We start from the raw sequence: 15,672 nt of genomic DNA, 5'->3' as shown, positions 1-15,672 counted from the left end.
GTACCACCTGACTAGTCCTTATGCCGGTGGCACATAAAAAACACCCACTACACTCTCAGAGTGATTGGCATTAGGAAGGGCATCCAGCTGTAGAAACTTTGCCAGATCAGATTGGAGACTGGTGCAGCCTTCTGATTCGCCAGCCCTCAGTCAAACCGTCCAATCCATGCCAGCATGGAAAGCGGACGTTAAACGACAATGATGATGATGATAATGATTACATTAAAAACCCTTTGAAGGATTTCTTTTCCTCAGTTTGTTACTATATATATATATATATATAAATTTATGTCAGTTTGTTACTATATATATATAAATTTATGTGACAGTATATGGATTCAAGTAATCCTGGTGGTACTCGTAAAAAAAAGGTCCTTAATGTATGGTTCTGCAAAACATATCGAATATATAGTAATATACAAGAGAAAGTTATAAGGAGTGTATATAGTCATAAATGACAGACAAATGTTTAGATGAATCTTTATTTAACAATGAAAAGTCCAAATACCATGAGAAATTTGTTTCGTAACTCAAAAAACATGTAAATAAGTTATATTATAACATTTGATAATATATAAACATCATGTGATGATTGTAAGTTCTGATCATGTGATGATTGTAAGTTCTGATCATCTTTAGAAAAAACGTCTGGTAATGGAGAAATATTATTTTGCTAGGCAACAAGTGAAGGTTGGTAACAGGAAAGGCATCCAGCCAGAGAAAATCTACCTGAAGATATTCCATCTGACCCATGCAAGCATGGAAAAGTGGATGTTAAGAGTTGATGATGATGAAATTACTTAATCATTTCAAAAGATTAAAAAAAAAATATAGATTTTTCTTTTGTTCAAAATTATTTCGTCTTTAGAAAAAGCCTGTCTTAAAACGAACGCATCAACTCCAAAACTAAACAGTAGCAGTTTCCATAGTAACAGGCCAAAGATCAATTGATGGACCTGATAGGAATGCCAGCTGGTTACCTTCTTTGAAGAAATCGATGTTTGGTTTGTAAATTTCAACCATCAGCTTCCTTCACATGCTTGGCATGGAAAATATTAATGGTTGTCTCATGACAAGGACGGAGATCATAATCATAGAATCCAAGGCTGAATTTTGGAACATTTTTGAAATAGTCAAGGCCACGTCCAATCTTAACAATCCAGCCGTTATTGAACCTGTGTGGAATGAAAAAGAAAAATCTTTAAGAACATTATGATTATTGGGAAAAATGCCTTGTGGTATTTCTTCTGGTTCTTTACACTTTGAGTTCAAATCCTACCAATACTCTCTTTACACTCTTATACTCTTTTACTTGTTTCAGTCATTTGACTGCGGCCATGCTGGAGCACTGCCTTTTAGTTGAGCAAATCGACCCCCAGGACTTATTCTTTGTAAGCCTAGTACTTATTCTATCGGTCTCTTTTTGCCGAACCGCTAAGTTACGGGGGACGTAAACACACCAGCACCAGTTGTCAAGCGATGTTGGGGGGACAAACACAGACACACAAACATATATACACACATACATACACATATACATATATACGACGGGCTTCTTTCAGTTTCCGTCTACCAAATCCACTCACAAGGCTTTGGTCAGCCCGAGGCTATAGTAGAAGACACTTGCCCAAGGTGCCATGCAGTGGGACTGAACCCGGAACCATGTGGTTGGTAAGCAAGCTACTTACCACACAGCCACTCCTGCGCCTATGTCAACTTTTTGTTCTTTCTGGGTCAATAAAATAAAGTACCAGACGTGTGTGTGTCTTTGTGTCTGTTTGTCCCCGTGCTACTTGAGACTCGGTGCTGGTTTCTTTACATCTCCATAACATAGCAGTTTGGCAAGAGAGACTGATTGAATAAGTACCAGACCAAAACCCTTCAATGAGGTGTTCCAGCATGGCCACAATCCAATGACTGAAACCAGTAAATGATAAAAGATACCCCAAAAGCCATACAACACCCACAACCTTGCAAGGAAGTTTATGGACCCATCGTTCTAACAACAACCTTGGGTACCTTTTTGAATTCTGTCTGACACTCATGGATATACATTATTTACATATGACAGATATTTGTCCTCATCTTGTTTGTTGTTAACACAACATTTCAGCTGATATACCTTCCAGCCTTCATCAAATATCCGTTAAATGTCATCATAATCATCATCATCATCGTTTAACGTCCGCTTTCCATGCTAGCATGGGTTGAAGGTTCAACTGGGGTCTGGGAAGCCAGGAGGCTGTACCAAGCTTCAATTTTGATCTGGCAGTGTTTCTACAGCTAGATGCCCTTCCTAATGCCAACCACTCCGTGAGTGTAGTAGGTGCTTTTTATGTGCCACTGGCACAGGTACCAAGCGAGGCTGGCAACGGCCACGTTCTGATGGTTCTTTTACGTGCCACCGGCACTGGTATCACAACTGCAATTGCCATTGATTTTTGATCAATAATAAATAATGTACATAATTCCTCATCTCTTAAACGTAGAACTGTACTCATGGATATGTTTACAAAGTCACAAAACAACACAACACCCATGACTTTCTGAAACATTTATTCACGCTCAGTTGTTAGCTGTCCATCATCATCATCATCATCATTTAACGTTTGCTTTCCATGCTGGCATGGTTTGGACGGTTTGACTAAAAACTGGTTAAGCTGGGGAATTGAACTTGCCTGGAATTGAACCTGGAATCTTAGAGTTAGAAGCCCATGCTCTTAACCACTATCCCACATGCCCATGGACAACCCACTGAAAACCTGTCAAGCCAAGTAAAATCACAGTCATGGCCGATGTCAGTGCTGTCTGACTGGCACATAAGAAGCACTGTTCGAGCATTCTGATCTGATTTGCCAAGATTTCTACGGCTGGATGCCCTTCCTAATGCCAATCACCCTGAGAGTGTAATGGGTGCTTTTTATATGCCATGGGCATGGGTGTCATTGGCCATGACTACAGTCTCACTTAGCTTGACAGGTATACACAACCACTGTATATCACCAAAGGTCTTGGTTGCTTGTCACTGCCTCCATGAGGCCCAACGCTGAAACAGTGCTTCTTACGTGCCACTGGCACAGGTGCCAGTCAGACAGCACTGGCATCGGCCATGACTGTGATTTCACTCAGCTCAACAGGTTTTCATTGGATTGTCCACGGGCATATGGCATTGTGGTTAAGAGCACAGGCTACTAACCCCAAGGTTCCATGTTCAATTCCAGGCGGTGACCTGAATAATAACAATAGTAATAATAATATCAAAAAATACCTTAGGAATAACTCCGGTTCGAAATTTCCCCAAGACACCTGATGAAGGCTGGAGTTTAACAGGCCATTTACACAACACTGGCATTGGCCACGACTATCATTTCACTCAGCTTGGGTCTTCTCAAGCACAAAATTCACCAGCACTACACCTGATGTCCCCACCCATTTTTTTAATGACTCCTTCACTGTTCACTACCCGTACATTATTCTATTTATTCTAGTTGGTACCTGTGCCGGTGGCATGTGTAAAAAGATTCAAGCAAGGTCATTGCCAGTACAGCCTGACTGGCCCCCATGCCGTAGCACGTAAAAGGGCACCATTCGAGCATGATCGTTACCAACGTCGCCTGACTGGCCCCTGTGCCGGTAGCACGTAAAAAAAAACACCCACTACACTCAGTGGTTAGCGTTAGGAAGGGCATCAAGCTGTAGAAACTCTGCCAGATCAAGATTGGAGCCTGGTGCAGCCATCTAGTTTGCTAGCCCTCAGTCAAAATCGTCCAACCCATGCTAGCATGGAAAGCAGACGTTAAACGATGATGATGATGGTGTCCATGCACTTTTGGGGACGTTTTTTGATGAGTTGTAGTGCACTTGAGCATTGTATACTATAAGTTCATTATATTTAAGTTCCAGATCAGACTAAATCAAAATTTTCTTGCATGGAGTAGGATTAGCTAACTGTGGGTGTGTAGGGTCAAGAAACAGTAACAACAACTGATTTGAAAGGTGTCACTCACCTTATTTCTCGGTCATGTAAGGTTTTGCTGTAGCTGACCACTAATTCAATGTTGTTCCCTTTGAAGTTGTCACACATTGCAGAAAAGGCTTGTTTCTGTTGACATTTCTTGTTTTCGTCCTGCAAAGTGAGAAATAGTTGGGTTGGTGACAGTAAACTGATTAAGGGGAGAGGAAGAGAGAGAGAGAGAGAGAATAAAAGTATGAGTTTAAAAAGGGGAATGAGAAAGGTAAAGTGTGTGCAAGTTGGAGAAAAGAAGGTAGCAATAATGAAAGTGTTGCCAAAAAAAAAAAAAGTGAGGGAGAACGTAAAAGAAATGGCCCTGCCCTAATACATATATATATATATATGTATCATCATCATTATCATTTAACGTCCGCTTTCCATGCTGGCATGGGTTGGACGATTTGACTGAGGACTGGCGAACCAGATGGTTGCACCAGGCTCCAATCTTGTTCTGGCAGAGTTTCTAGAGCTTGATGCCCTTCCTAACACCAACCACTCTGAGAGTGTAGTGGGTGCTTTTACGTGCCACCGGCACGGGCTAGTCAGGCGGTACTGGCAACGACCTCGCTCAAATGTTTTTTTCACATGCCAGTAGGGCGATGCTGGTAACAATCACGCTTGGATGGTGTTCTTAGCGCCCCACTAGCACGGGGCACAAGTGCCAGTAAGGCAATGCTGGTAACGATCACACTCGAATGGTGCCTTTTATGTGCCACTGACACAGAAGCCAGTTAGCTGCTCTGTCAACGATCACGCTCGGATGGTGCTCTTAGCGCTCCACTAGCATGGATGCCAGTCATCGAATTTGATGAAGGTGGGTGTAGGTAGAAATTCCATACAGAGCACCCAGTGTAAGGCATGGACCTGACATGCAATGGAATCACAGGGTGACTAACACAGTAAGAAGACATTGCTTGTGGCAAATGTGTTGAAGCAGTAAACCCTGAGTGCACATGGGAATTAGATTATTGCAAATATTCAGGAGGTTCTCTAGAGGTCGAAGGTACTTTCTGTTACCTAGGTGGCCTAATTAGCAGTAGAGGAGGATGTTCCAAATGCATGGTTGTCCGAATTTTTCCTGTCCTATTTCTTATTCTGAGACCTATTTGTTGTTGGCAACAAAAGGTCTCTCTGTGTCTTAGAGTGAAAGGTAGATTGTAGAATGCTTGTATACAAACAGCAATGCTACATGGTAGTAAGACATGGAGCCTGAACACAAAGGACATGAGAAGATTAAAGAAACAGAAGGGGAAGTTAACAAAATTACAGGTAGGCAGAGGTGAGAGAAGGCAAAAAGGTGTGGCTGGATGTGTGTGTGTGTGAGAGAGAGAGAGAGAAAGAAGGTGGGGGAGGAGATTTAGCTGCTATTTTGAGCAGCTCCACTGGTTTGTTTAACAATACTTACATTTTCACAGCTGGTGTTTAGAATGATCTTCTTAACATTTGCATCTGACTTGTGTAGAAGTTCACAAAACCGTATGAAGTTAATAATCTGTAAGAAATAAAAGTGAAAAAAAATAACTTTGATATCTCATGTAAAAAAAACCCCGTCAATGATATTTTAGGTAGGGCCTCCAGTGCTGGATAGGTCAAAAAGCAGAGGCCAAAGAAATACAAACCACCTTTTCCCAGAGATAAAAATAGGTTTGGATAAAGCCAACATCCCTACTCTGAGTAAAAAAAAAAACAGAGTTACAGAAGCATCCCAGAGAAATTGAAACAAACAAGTCTTGAGAGAAGAAGGCCTTACACAGTACAGCAAAATCCAAATGGAAGCAGTAGTTGTAAGGTCAACTTGTTTTCAGAACTTCATGGGACAATCCAGAGTCGAGAACATTGAAGAAAAATTGTCAATGGCCTATGCTCCATAAAGAGGGAAGGGCTTTTAAACAGGTCATATCCAGCCCATGTATTCTGCTTGCTTTATGTTTAAACCAGCCATATCTGGCCTCTCACACCTACCCTACAATGTCATTCTAAAAAAACTAGCACATCATTAGAATCACAAAGTAATGAAATAATGTATGATTAATTCAAAACAGTAAGAATAAACATTACATTCGGCCGAGGAACGTGAATGCTAAAGGTTTAAGGAAGACCCCATTGCTTTGCCTGTCTGTCTCCCTATCATTGAGGAAGAAACTGGTCAGACTAGAAGGATGGGCTTCAGAAAGTCTAAAAAGGGCCTAAGACATACTGTATGCCATGATTACAGTGCTTCAATGAGTCTATGAAGGAGTTGAGGGCCCAAGGTAAGGTAAGAATGTTTTGCAGATTTTGTCCCAACCCCTCTGTACTTTGGGTTCAAATCTTACCAAGGTCAGCTTTACCATTTATCCTTTAAAGCAGCGCTTCTTAAACTACGGGTTGTGAAAATTAAATTCAAAGACATGAATTTCATTTTATATGTTATTTCATATTCAATACTTGGGGTCGTGAAAAATCTTGTGATGAAAAATGGGGTCATGAATGAAAAAAGTTTGAGAAGCGCTGCTTTAAGGGGTAGAAAAGTAAAGGACCAGTCCAGGGTAGTGAAGTGGAAAAATTATAAGAGCATTTGTTGCTGTTCAACCATAAGGTCTTGAGTTCAGTTCCACTGCATGGCACCTCGGACAGATGTCTGCTACTATAGCATCAGGCTTAACGTCTTGTAAGTGAAATTGGTAGACAGAAACTGAAAGAAGCCCACTGCATATTCTTTTCTTTTTTTTTGTTTCAGTCATTTGTCTGCGGCCATGCTGGAGCACCATATTTAGTCAAACAAATCAACCCCAGGACTTATTCCTTGTAAGCGTGGTACTTATTCAATCGGTCTCATTTGCTGAACCACTAAGTTACGAGGACATAAACACACAAGCAGTGGAGGGGGGACAAATAAAGACACACAAACACACACACACGTGCAATGAGCTTCTTTCAGTTTCTGCCTACGAAATCCACTCACAAGACTTTGGTCAGTCTGAGGCTATAGTAGAAGACACTTGCCCAAGGTGTCACACAGTGGGACTGAACCCGGAACCATGTAGTTGGGAAGCAAGCTTCTTACCACACAGTCACTCCTACTAAATATGTGTACTTAAATATGTGTGTGCGCATGCATACATTTGTCTAGATACTAAGTGATGGTTGTAAATGAGCATCACTGTTATACACGCGAGGTTGTTTGTTTCCAGTCTTACCTGAAAAACATGCCTGGCCCTGGGGAAATATTAATTAGCCTTCAAACAGGTGAGGGTTAGTGACAGGAAAGGCACACAACTGTAATCTGCCCCCAAAAATTCTGCCTCTGACTTGTGCAAGCATGGGAAAATGGATGTGAAATGATGATGATTAAGACTTTTAAAAATTACCTGATGATTAGAACGGATATAAGGGTCATCAATTTCAACCTCAGTCAGGGTAATGTCCAGTAAATCACTGAATATTGTGGAATAGTTGTGACCAATGGTGTTCTCTTCAATCTGAATGACTTTATTGAATTTCTCAGCTGTTTTGGAAAATGGAGAACAATCAGTATAGAGAGCTTTATGTGTGTGTGCGGAGAGAGAGAGAGATGCAAAAGTGTGCATGTATATAATGTGTGTGTGTGTGTGTGTGCATATGTGTTTTCCATTAGACACTGCTTGCGAAGACCTGTTGAGGCAAGTGAAATCGAAATCAAATTTGATGACTGGCATCTGTGCTAGTGGAGCGCTAAGAGCACCATCCAAGTGTGATCGTTGCCAGAGTGGCTAACTGGTGTCCGTGCTGGTGGCAGGTAAAAAGCACCATTCGAGCATGATTGTTACCAGCATCGCCTTACAGGTACTTGTGTCGGTGTGCAGGTGGCACGTAAAAGGTGGCGAGCTGGCAGAAACGTTAGCACGTCGGGTGAAATGCTTACCGGCATTTCGTCTGCCGCTATGTTCTGAGTTCAAATTTTGCCGAGGTCGACTTTGCCTTTCATCCCTTCGGGGTCGATAAATTAAGTACCAGTTACGCACTGGGGTCGATATAATCAACTTAATCCGTCTGTCTGTCCTTGTTTGTCCCTTCTGTGTTTAGCCCCTTGTGGGTAGTAAAGATATAGGTGGCACGTAAAAAAAAAAACACCATTTGGGCATGGCCATTGCTAGTATCTCCAGACGGGCCCCATGCTGGTGGCAAGTAAAAGCATCCACAACACTGTCAGAGTGGTTGGCGTTAGGAAGGGCATCAGGCTGTAGAAACTCTGCCAGATCAAGATTGAAGCCTGGTGCAGCCATCTGGTTCGTCAGTCCTCAGTCATTTGTCCAACCCATGCTAGCATGGAAAGATGATGATGATGATGTATGTGTGCGTGTGTATATGATGTGTGTGTGTGTGTGTATGTCTGTGTTTGTGCATGTATATGATGTGTGTGTGTGTGTGTATGTATGTGCCTGTTAACATACGAGTGTAAGTGTAGACGTGTAAGAATATAGGTACAGTCACAGCTGTGTGGGTAAGATGCTTGCTTTGCAATCATGTGGTCTCAGGTTCATTTCCACTGTGTCAGGAAGCCCATTGCATCATCACCATCATCTTCATCATTGTCATTTAATTTCTGCTTTCCCTGCTGGCATACATAGGCGCAGGAGTGGCTGTGTGGTAAGTAGCTTGCTTCCCAACCACATAGTCCCAGGTTCAGCTCCACTACATGGCACCTTGGGCAAGTGTCTTCTACCATAGCCGTGGGCCGACCAAAGCCTTGTGAATCAATTTGGTAGATGGAAACTGAAAGAGGCCCATCATATATATACATATATATGTTTGTATCTGTGTTTGTCCCTACACCATTGCTTGACAACCGATGATGGTGTTTTACGTCCTTGTAACTTAGCGGTTCGGCAAAAAAGACCGATAGAATAAGTACTAGGCTTCCAAGGAATAAGTCCTGGGGTCAATTTACTCGACTAAAAGGTGGTGCTCCAGCATGGCCACAGTCAAGTGACTGAAACGAGTAAAAGGGTAAAGAGTATATATATATATATATATATATGTATAATGAAGGCACATAATTCACAATCATGAGGTAGTGAGTTCGAATCCTGGACCGGGCTGTGTGTTGTGTTCTTGAGCAAGACACTTTATTCCACGTTGCTCTAGTTCACTCAGCTGTGGAAATGAGTTGTGACATCACTGGTGCCAAACTGTATCGGCCCATTTGCCTTTTCCTTGGATAACATCGGTGGCATGGAGAAGGGAGGCTGGTATGCGTGGGTGACTGCTGGTCTTCCATAAAACAACCTTACCTGGACTTATGCCTTGGAGAGGAACTTTCTAGGTGCAACCCCATGGTCATTCATGACTGAAGGGGGTTTTTACTTTATACACACACACACACATATGTATATGAATGTATGTGTGTGTGTCTGTCCCCCACCATTGACAACCATTATTGGCTTGTTTACATCCCTGTAACTTAGTAGTTCAGCAAAGGAGACTTAAAAAGAAAACAGTACTGGGGTCGATTTATATATATATATATATATATATATATATATAATATATATATATATATATACTGAGTCAAAAGTTTTGCAATGTTTTGGTAATGTATTTACTTTATTCATCATGGGGTTGATTTATTCAACTAAGCCCTTTAAGGTGGTGCCCCAGCATGGCCACCATCAAATGGCTGAAACAAGTAAAGGATAAAAAGTAAACAACATACCATCCTTCAGTTTTTTCATTGCCTGTTTAAGCTTCTCTGCTCTACCCATGTATTCATTAATCTTAGCTCGGTATTTCTCTTTTTTGACATTACTACTGAACCCTGCAAGAAGAAGGAAAAAAATAAAACAAAAAACAAAAAAAAAATAATAAAACAGGTGCAGGAGTGGCTGTGTGGTAAGTAGCTTGCTTACCTACCACATGGTTCCGGGTTCATTCCCACTGCGTGGCACCTTGGGCAAGTGTCTTCTACTATAGCCTTGGGCCGACCAAAGCCTCGTGAGTGGATTTGGGACAGAAACTGAAAGAAGCCTGTTGTATATATGTATATATGTTAGTGTGTGTGTGTGTGTGTTTGTGTGTCTGTGTTTGTCCCCCCAACATTGCTTGACAACCGATGCTGGTGCTGGTTTGGCAAAAGAGACCGATAGAATAAAGTACTAGGCTTCCAAAGAATAAGTCCGGGGGTCGAGTTGCTCGACTAAAGGCGGTGCTCCAGCATGGCTGCAGTCAAATGACTGAAACAAGTAAAAGAGAGTAAAACAAAAAACAACTGCATGTCAGAACTCTTGGAAGAAATTAATATTGAAACAATAAAACAGTCAGTGGGGTGGTGGATTTTAAAGAAATTCTTTTCAATGCTGGTGGCACGGAAAAAGCATCCACTACACTCTCGAAGTGGTTGGTGTTAGGACGGGCATCCAGCTGTAGAAACCTTGCCAGGTCAAGATTGGAGCGTGGTATAGCCTTCTGGCTTGCCAGTCCTCAGTCAAACCATCCAACCCATGGCAGCATGGAAAGCAGATGTTAAATGATGATGATGATGTGTATGTATGTATATATATATATATATATATATATATTAAAATTATAAGTATATGAAAGAATGGAGTTGAACGACTAGTTAACAAATATCCTTTATTCTCGACATATGTTTCGAAGGCTGCATATTCCTAATTCCGAAGGAATAAGGAGTACATTATGCAGATTTCTCATCAGAAAAATCAAGGAACTTATGTCGACATCAAAATGCACAAAAAACTTTTAGCTGACCGCTCTCAAGGAGCCCATGGCAGTCTCTTTATAATGAGTGATGTCAGAGTGGCTGAATGTAGAAGAATCTAGAAGTTTCTAAAGGTTCAAGAGTTCAAACGAAGTAGGAGGAGGGAGGCATAAGAATAGTAAGGTGAGAGAGTGCAGGTCAAAAGAATGGGTTTAAATGATTTCTTTTGTGAATGAGTGCCTGTGTGTGTGACTGTATATAACTGTCTTAATGTGTGTGTCTGAATGGGTGATTGTGTTTGTGGATGGGTAGATGGCAGAAAACTGACAGCTGTTCGATTATGTTTACTGTGGAAAAAGGAAAGTATACTTTCCTTTCTCCACAGTAAACATAATCGAACACACAGACACAGATCAGTTTTCTGCCATCTACCCATCCACAAACACAATCACCCATTCAGACACACACATTAAGACAGTTATATACAGTCACACACACAGGCACTCATTCACAAAAGAAATCATTTAAACCCATTCTTTTGACCTGCACTCTCTCACCTTACTATTTTTATGCCTCCCTCCTCCTACTTCGTTTGAACTCTTGAACCTTTAGAAACTTCTAGATTCTTCTACATTCAGCCACTCTGACGTCACTCATTATAAAGAGACACTCATTATCGCCATGGGCTCCTTGGGAGCGGTCAGCTAAAAGTTTTTTGTGCATTTTGATGTCGACATAAGTTCCTTGATTTTTCTGATGAGAAATCTGCATAATGTACTCCTTATTCCTTCGGAATTAGGAATATGCAGCCTTCGAAACATGTCGAGAATAAAGGATATTTGTTAACTAGTCGTTCAACTCCATTCTTTCATATACTTATAATTTTAAAATAAACATACAAATTTCCGCACGAAGACACGTAGTCTATGCCCTAGGGACGTAGCTTCAACCGTGTTCTTTCTGATGTGAATTTGCTACCCAGGTATCGGTTATCTTTCGAATTATCCTTAATAAAATAATTCATTCAATTACTCAAATATATATATATATATATGATGATATATATAAATTAGAGAAAAACCACTATTATGCAATTCAAACAATGATAGATATAAACCAAATCATAAAGAAAAATAAAATATATTATAAAACATATAACTAGATCATAAAAAGTACAAAAAATGAATAAACAATATATAATAAGTACTTATTCATCATCATCATTTAGCGTCCACTTTCTATGCTAGCATGGGTTGGACGGTTCAACTGGGATCTGGGAAGCCAGAAGGTTGCACCAGGCCCAGTCTGATCTGGCACTGTTTCTACGGCTGGATGCCCTTCCTAATGCCAACCACTCCGTGAGTGTAGTGGGTGCTTTTTATATGCCACCAGCATGGGGGCTAGGCGAGGCTGGCAACAGCCACGATCGGATGGTGCTTTTTACGTGCCACCGGCACATTGTTTATTTATTTTTTTGTACTAATTGTGATCTAGTTATATGTTATATAATATATTTTATTTTTTCTGTATGGTATGATTTACAGCTATCATTGTTTGAATTACATAATAGTGTTTTTTCTCTGATTTATATATATTATATATTTATATTGAGGAATTTGGTTTAATACTAAATTGAATTTTTCCCTGTAAGTTTAGAGTTATACTCCCTTATATATATAATATATATATATAGTCAATCCAAACATAAACAAGCAAGGAAAAACAACAACGCGAGGACGTGGAATAAGTACAGTGTTATTGGATGCTCAGGAAAGGAAAGGAGGAGGATTTAACGTTTCAAGCGGAGCTCTTCATCAGAAATATAGAAAAAGTTCAAAGAAGGGAAGATGGAGCACATGGCATAGTGGTTAAGAGCGCGGGCTACTAACCCCAAGATTCCAAGTTCGATTCCAGGCAGTGATCTGAATAATAACAATAATAATAATGATAATAATAATAATAACAATAACAACATCGAAAAATACCTTAGGAATAAGAACCCAGGTTCGAAATTTCTCCAAGACACCTGATGAAGTCTGGAGGGTATATCAGCAGAAACGTTATGTTAACAACAAACAAGATGAGGACAAATATCCATCAATTGTAAATAATGTACATAATTCCTCATCTCTTAAATATAAAACTGTATTTCCATTCTGATTCCAAATTTTGCCGAGGTCGACGTTGCTTTTCATCCTTCCAGGTTTGATAAAATAAGCACCAGTTGTGCACTTAGATCATTGTAATAAACTTATCTCAACCCCATGCTATCAAATAACATCAATATAGACCAGTGCACCGTAATCGGTATGCCGCGACACACTGGTGTACCACGAGATGATGCTAGGTGTGCCGCAGTGTAACCTGAATATAATTTTTTCTGTATACTTTTAGTCATATTTTTGTTCAGGTGTTGAAAGAATATAAGTGTACCGCAAATGAAAAACTGATATAGATTATACTGTGTATTTATTCCGGCAACCCAGAGTCTGACGATAATGAAACCAAAATGTTTAAATTGTTTTTATTTGTGGAAAAACTGCATGCACACACACACACACAGACAAGAAGAAGCCCGCACACACAGACAAAGAAACCTTGCCAGGTCATATTGGAGCCTGGTATAGCATTTCTTATTTCTTTATTGCCCACAAAGGGCTAAACATAGAAGGGACAAATAAGGACAGACAAATGGATTAAGTCGATTACATCGATTCCAGTGCATAATTTATTTATCGACTTAATTTATCGACCCTGAAAGGTACTTAATTTATCGACCCTGAAAGGATGAAAGGCTAAGTTGATCTCGGTGGAAGCATGCGCGCACAACCCATTAGCTTTCTTCTCCTCCTCCCATTTGAGAGAAGTGAATTGTTGAGTTGCCATGGAAACAACCGACTCCTTGTTATTGTATTGTCGAGTCAAACCGAAAGAATGCCTGCTCGTGTATAAGTTGCACCTCTAATTTAATCTTTGTACAAAATGTTTTGATAGCTTTAGCTTTGTCCTGAATATATGCCAAAACTCAATTTTTTTTTTCCCCAGTTAAAAATCAAGCTGAGGTGTGTATTCCAGGTGTGCACGAAAATGACAAATTCATTATAAATATTAACCTTACTCATTAATTTAATTACAAATTTTAATGGAAAACTTTTGTTATAGCCCTGTTTGAAATTTGGTGACATTTGCTCTGGCAGCACAACCAATACAATAACCACCATTCGTCACTGATAAGAATAAAATAATACAGCTTCCACATAAGTAATACAGTACATATGAGTAGAAAGGGGACGAACTGGCAGAAACGTTAGTGGTATTTCGTCTGTCTTTACGTTCTGAGTCCAAATTCCGCCGAGGTCGACTTTGCCTTTCATCCTTTCGGGGTCGATAAATTAAGTGCCAGTTACGCACTGGGGTCGATATAATCGACTTAATCCCTTTGTCTGTTCTTGTTTGTCCCCTCTATGTTTAACCCCTTGTGCGCAATAAAGAAATAAGAAATGTTAGCGGTATTTCGTCTGTCTTTATGTTCTGAGTTCAAATTCCGCCGAGGTCGACTTTGCCTTTCATCCTTTCGGGATCGATAAATTATGTACCAGTTGCGTACTGGAGTCGATCTAATGAACTGGCTCCCTCCCCCAAGATTTCGGGCCTTGTGCCTAGAAAAGTATATATATGTGTAGAATAGCTGTAAATTAGATAAGAGCGTAGCTGTGGTCGAGCATTAGCTAAGAATTCTTATTATACAATATTTCCATTTGCTTAAAATTATTATTAGTGTAACAATACTGTCTTCATTTGTTAATTAGATGATAATAATCATTATTACTGGCAATATTTCGGTAAAAGTCTATGTCATCATGAGTATCTGTTGGAAATTTTAATTAAAAGTATTCACGTTTCTGAAAATTATGAGGAAACAATTAGTGGGGGCACGCATCTGGAGATTCTTTCGTTTTGACTCGCCAAAATATATAATTAAATAAATCAGATCGACTGCTGCATTCGACATGTGTAATTTCTAACTTATAAGGTGTTTCCCCATTATGAAAACTGTGCGATCCTAGTTCAGAACCACAACAAAACGAACAATATTTACCTTTTAAAGCTTTTAACAACAAACCGATTCCTTCCTCATAACAAACTATTGCTTGGTCAAACCGCCGCTCTTGGTCCAAAACCACCGCACGTTTTAGAACGTTAATTGCTGACTCTTCCATACTAGATACTTTTTTTTTTATCTCCGCATTGCAACAAGTTTAAGTCTAGCTTTTAACAGGAAAAGGTAGAACATGAAACCGAAAGTAATTACAAGGAAGTTGTAACAAGTTTTTAAAAAACCGGTGTAAGAGGAAAAAACGTTTCTGCTTTTAAAGCTGATTAGTTCGAAATCTTTGTTTCTTCTTCTAGTGCTTAACCAAAGGTAAAAGTAACCCTTGGACATTAGTCTCAAGTGCCGGGACTCCTTAAGGCGGTGAGCTGGCAGAATCGTTAGCACGCCGGGCGAAATGCTCAGCAGTATTTCGTCTGCCATTACGTTATGAGTTCAAATTCCGCCGACGTCGACTTTGCTTTTCATCCTTTCGGGGTCGATTAAATAAGTACCAGTTACGCACTGGGGTCATTATAATCGACTTAATCCGTTTGTCTGTCCTTGTTTGTCCTCTCTGTGTCTAGCCCCTTGTGGGTAGTAAAGAAATAGGTATTTCGTCAGCCGTTACGTTGTGAGTTCAAATTCCGCCGAGGTCGACTTTGCCTTTCATCCTTTCGGGGTCGATAAATTAAGTACCAGTTACGCACTGGGGTCGATGTAATCGACTTAATCCGTTTGTCTATCCTTGTTTGTCCCCTCTATGTTTAGCCCCTTGTGGTTAGTAAAGAAATAAGTGCTGGGACTCTTAGGACTCGTTACCCTGTTTCTATGTTGTATAAGTGACTGGGATAACAAAATTCTTCCTGAACAGGACGGCAGTCCCTCGCCGGG

The 15,672-nt window shown here is 40.3% G+C and overlaps 1 protein-coding gene across 1 annotated transcript; it reads right to left on the bottom strand.

Moving 5' to 3' along the window:
- Positions 1-464: 464 nt before the first annotated feature.
- Positions 465-15,151, bottom strand: LOC115210786 (MIT domain-containing protein 1). The gene is made up of 6 exons (XM_029779515.2): positions 14,788-15,151; positions 9,687-9,788; positions 7,363-7,499; positions 5,418-5,504; positions 4,008-4,126; positions 465-1,175 (listed from the first exon to the last, which is right to left on the bottom strand). Exons 1-6 carry the CDS (start codon positions 14,906-14,908, stop codon positions 1,016-1,018), a joined length of 726 nt encoding a protein of 241 aa, XP_029635375.1. The 5' UTR covers positions 14,909-15,151; the 3' UTR covers positions 465-1,015.
- Positions 15,152-15,672: the final 521 nt, after the last annotated feature.

Source organism: Octopus sinensis, linkage group LG4 (genome assembly GCF_006345805.1).
Source record: "Octopus sinensis linkage group LG4, ASM634580v1, whole genome shotgun sequence".
Lineage (NCBI taxonomy): Eukaryota > Metazoa > Mollusca > Cephalopoda > Octopoda > Octopodidae > Octopus > Octopus sinensis.
The sequence above is the reverse complement of the archived record's forward strand: the minus strand, read 5'-3'. Positions and strand labels throughout refer to the sequence as shown.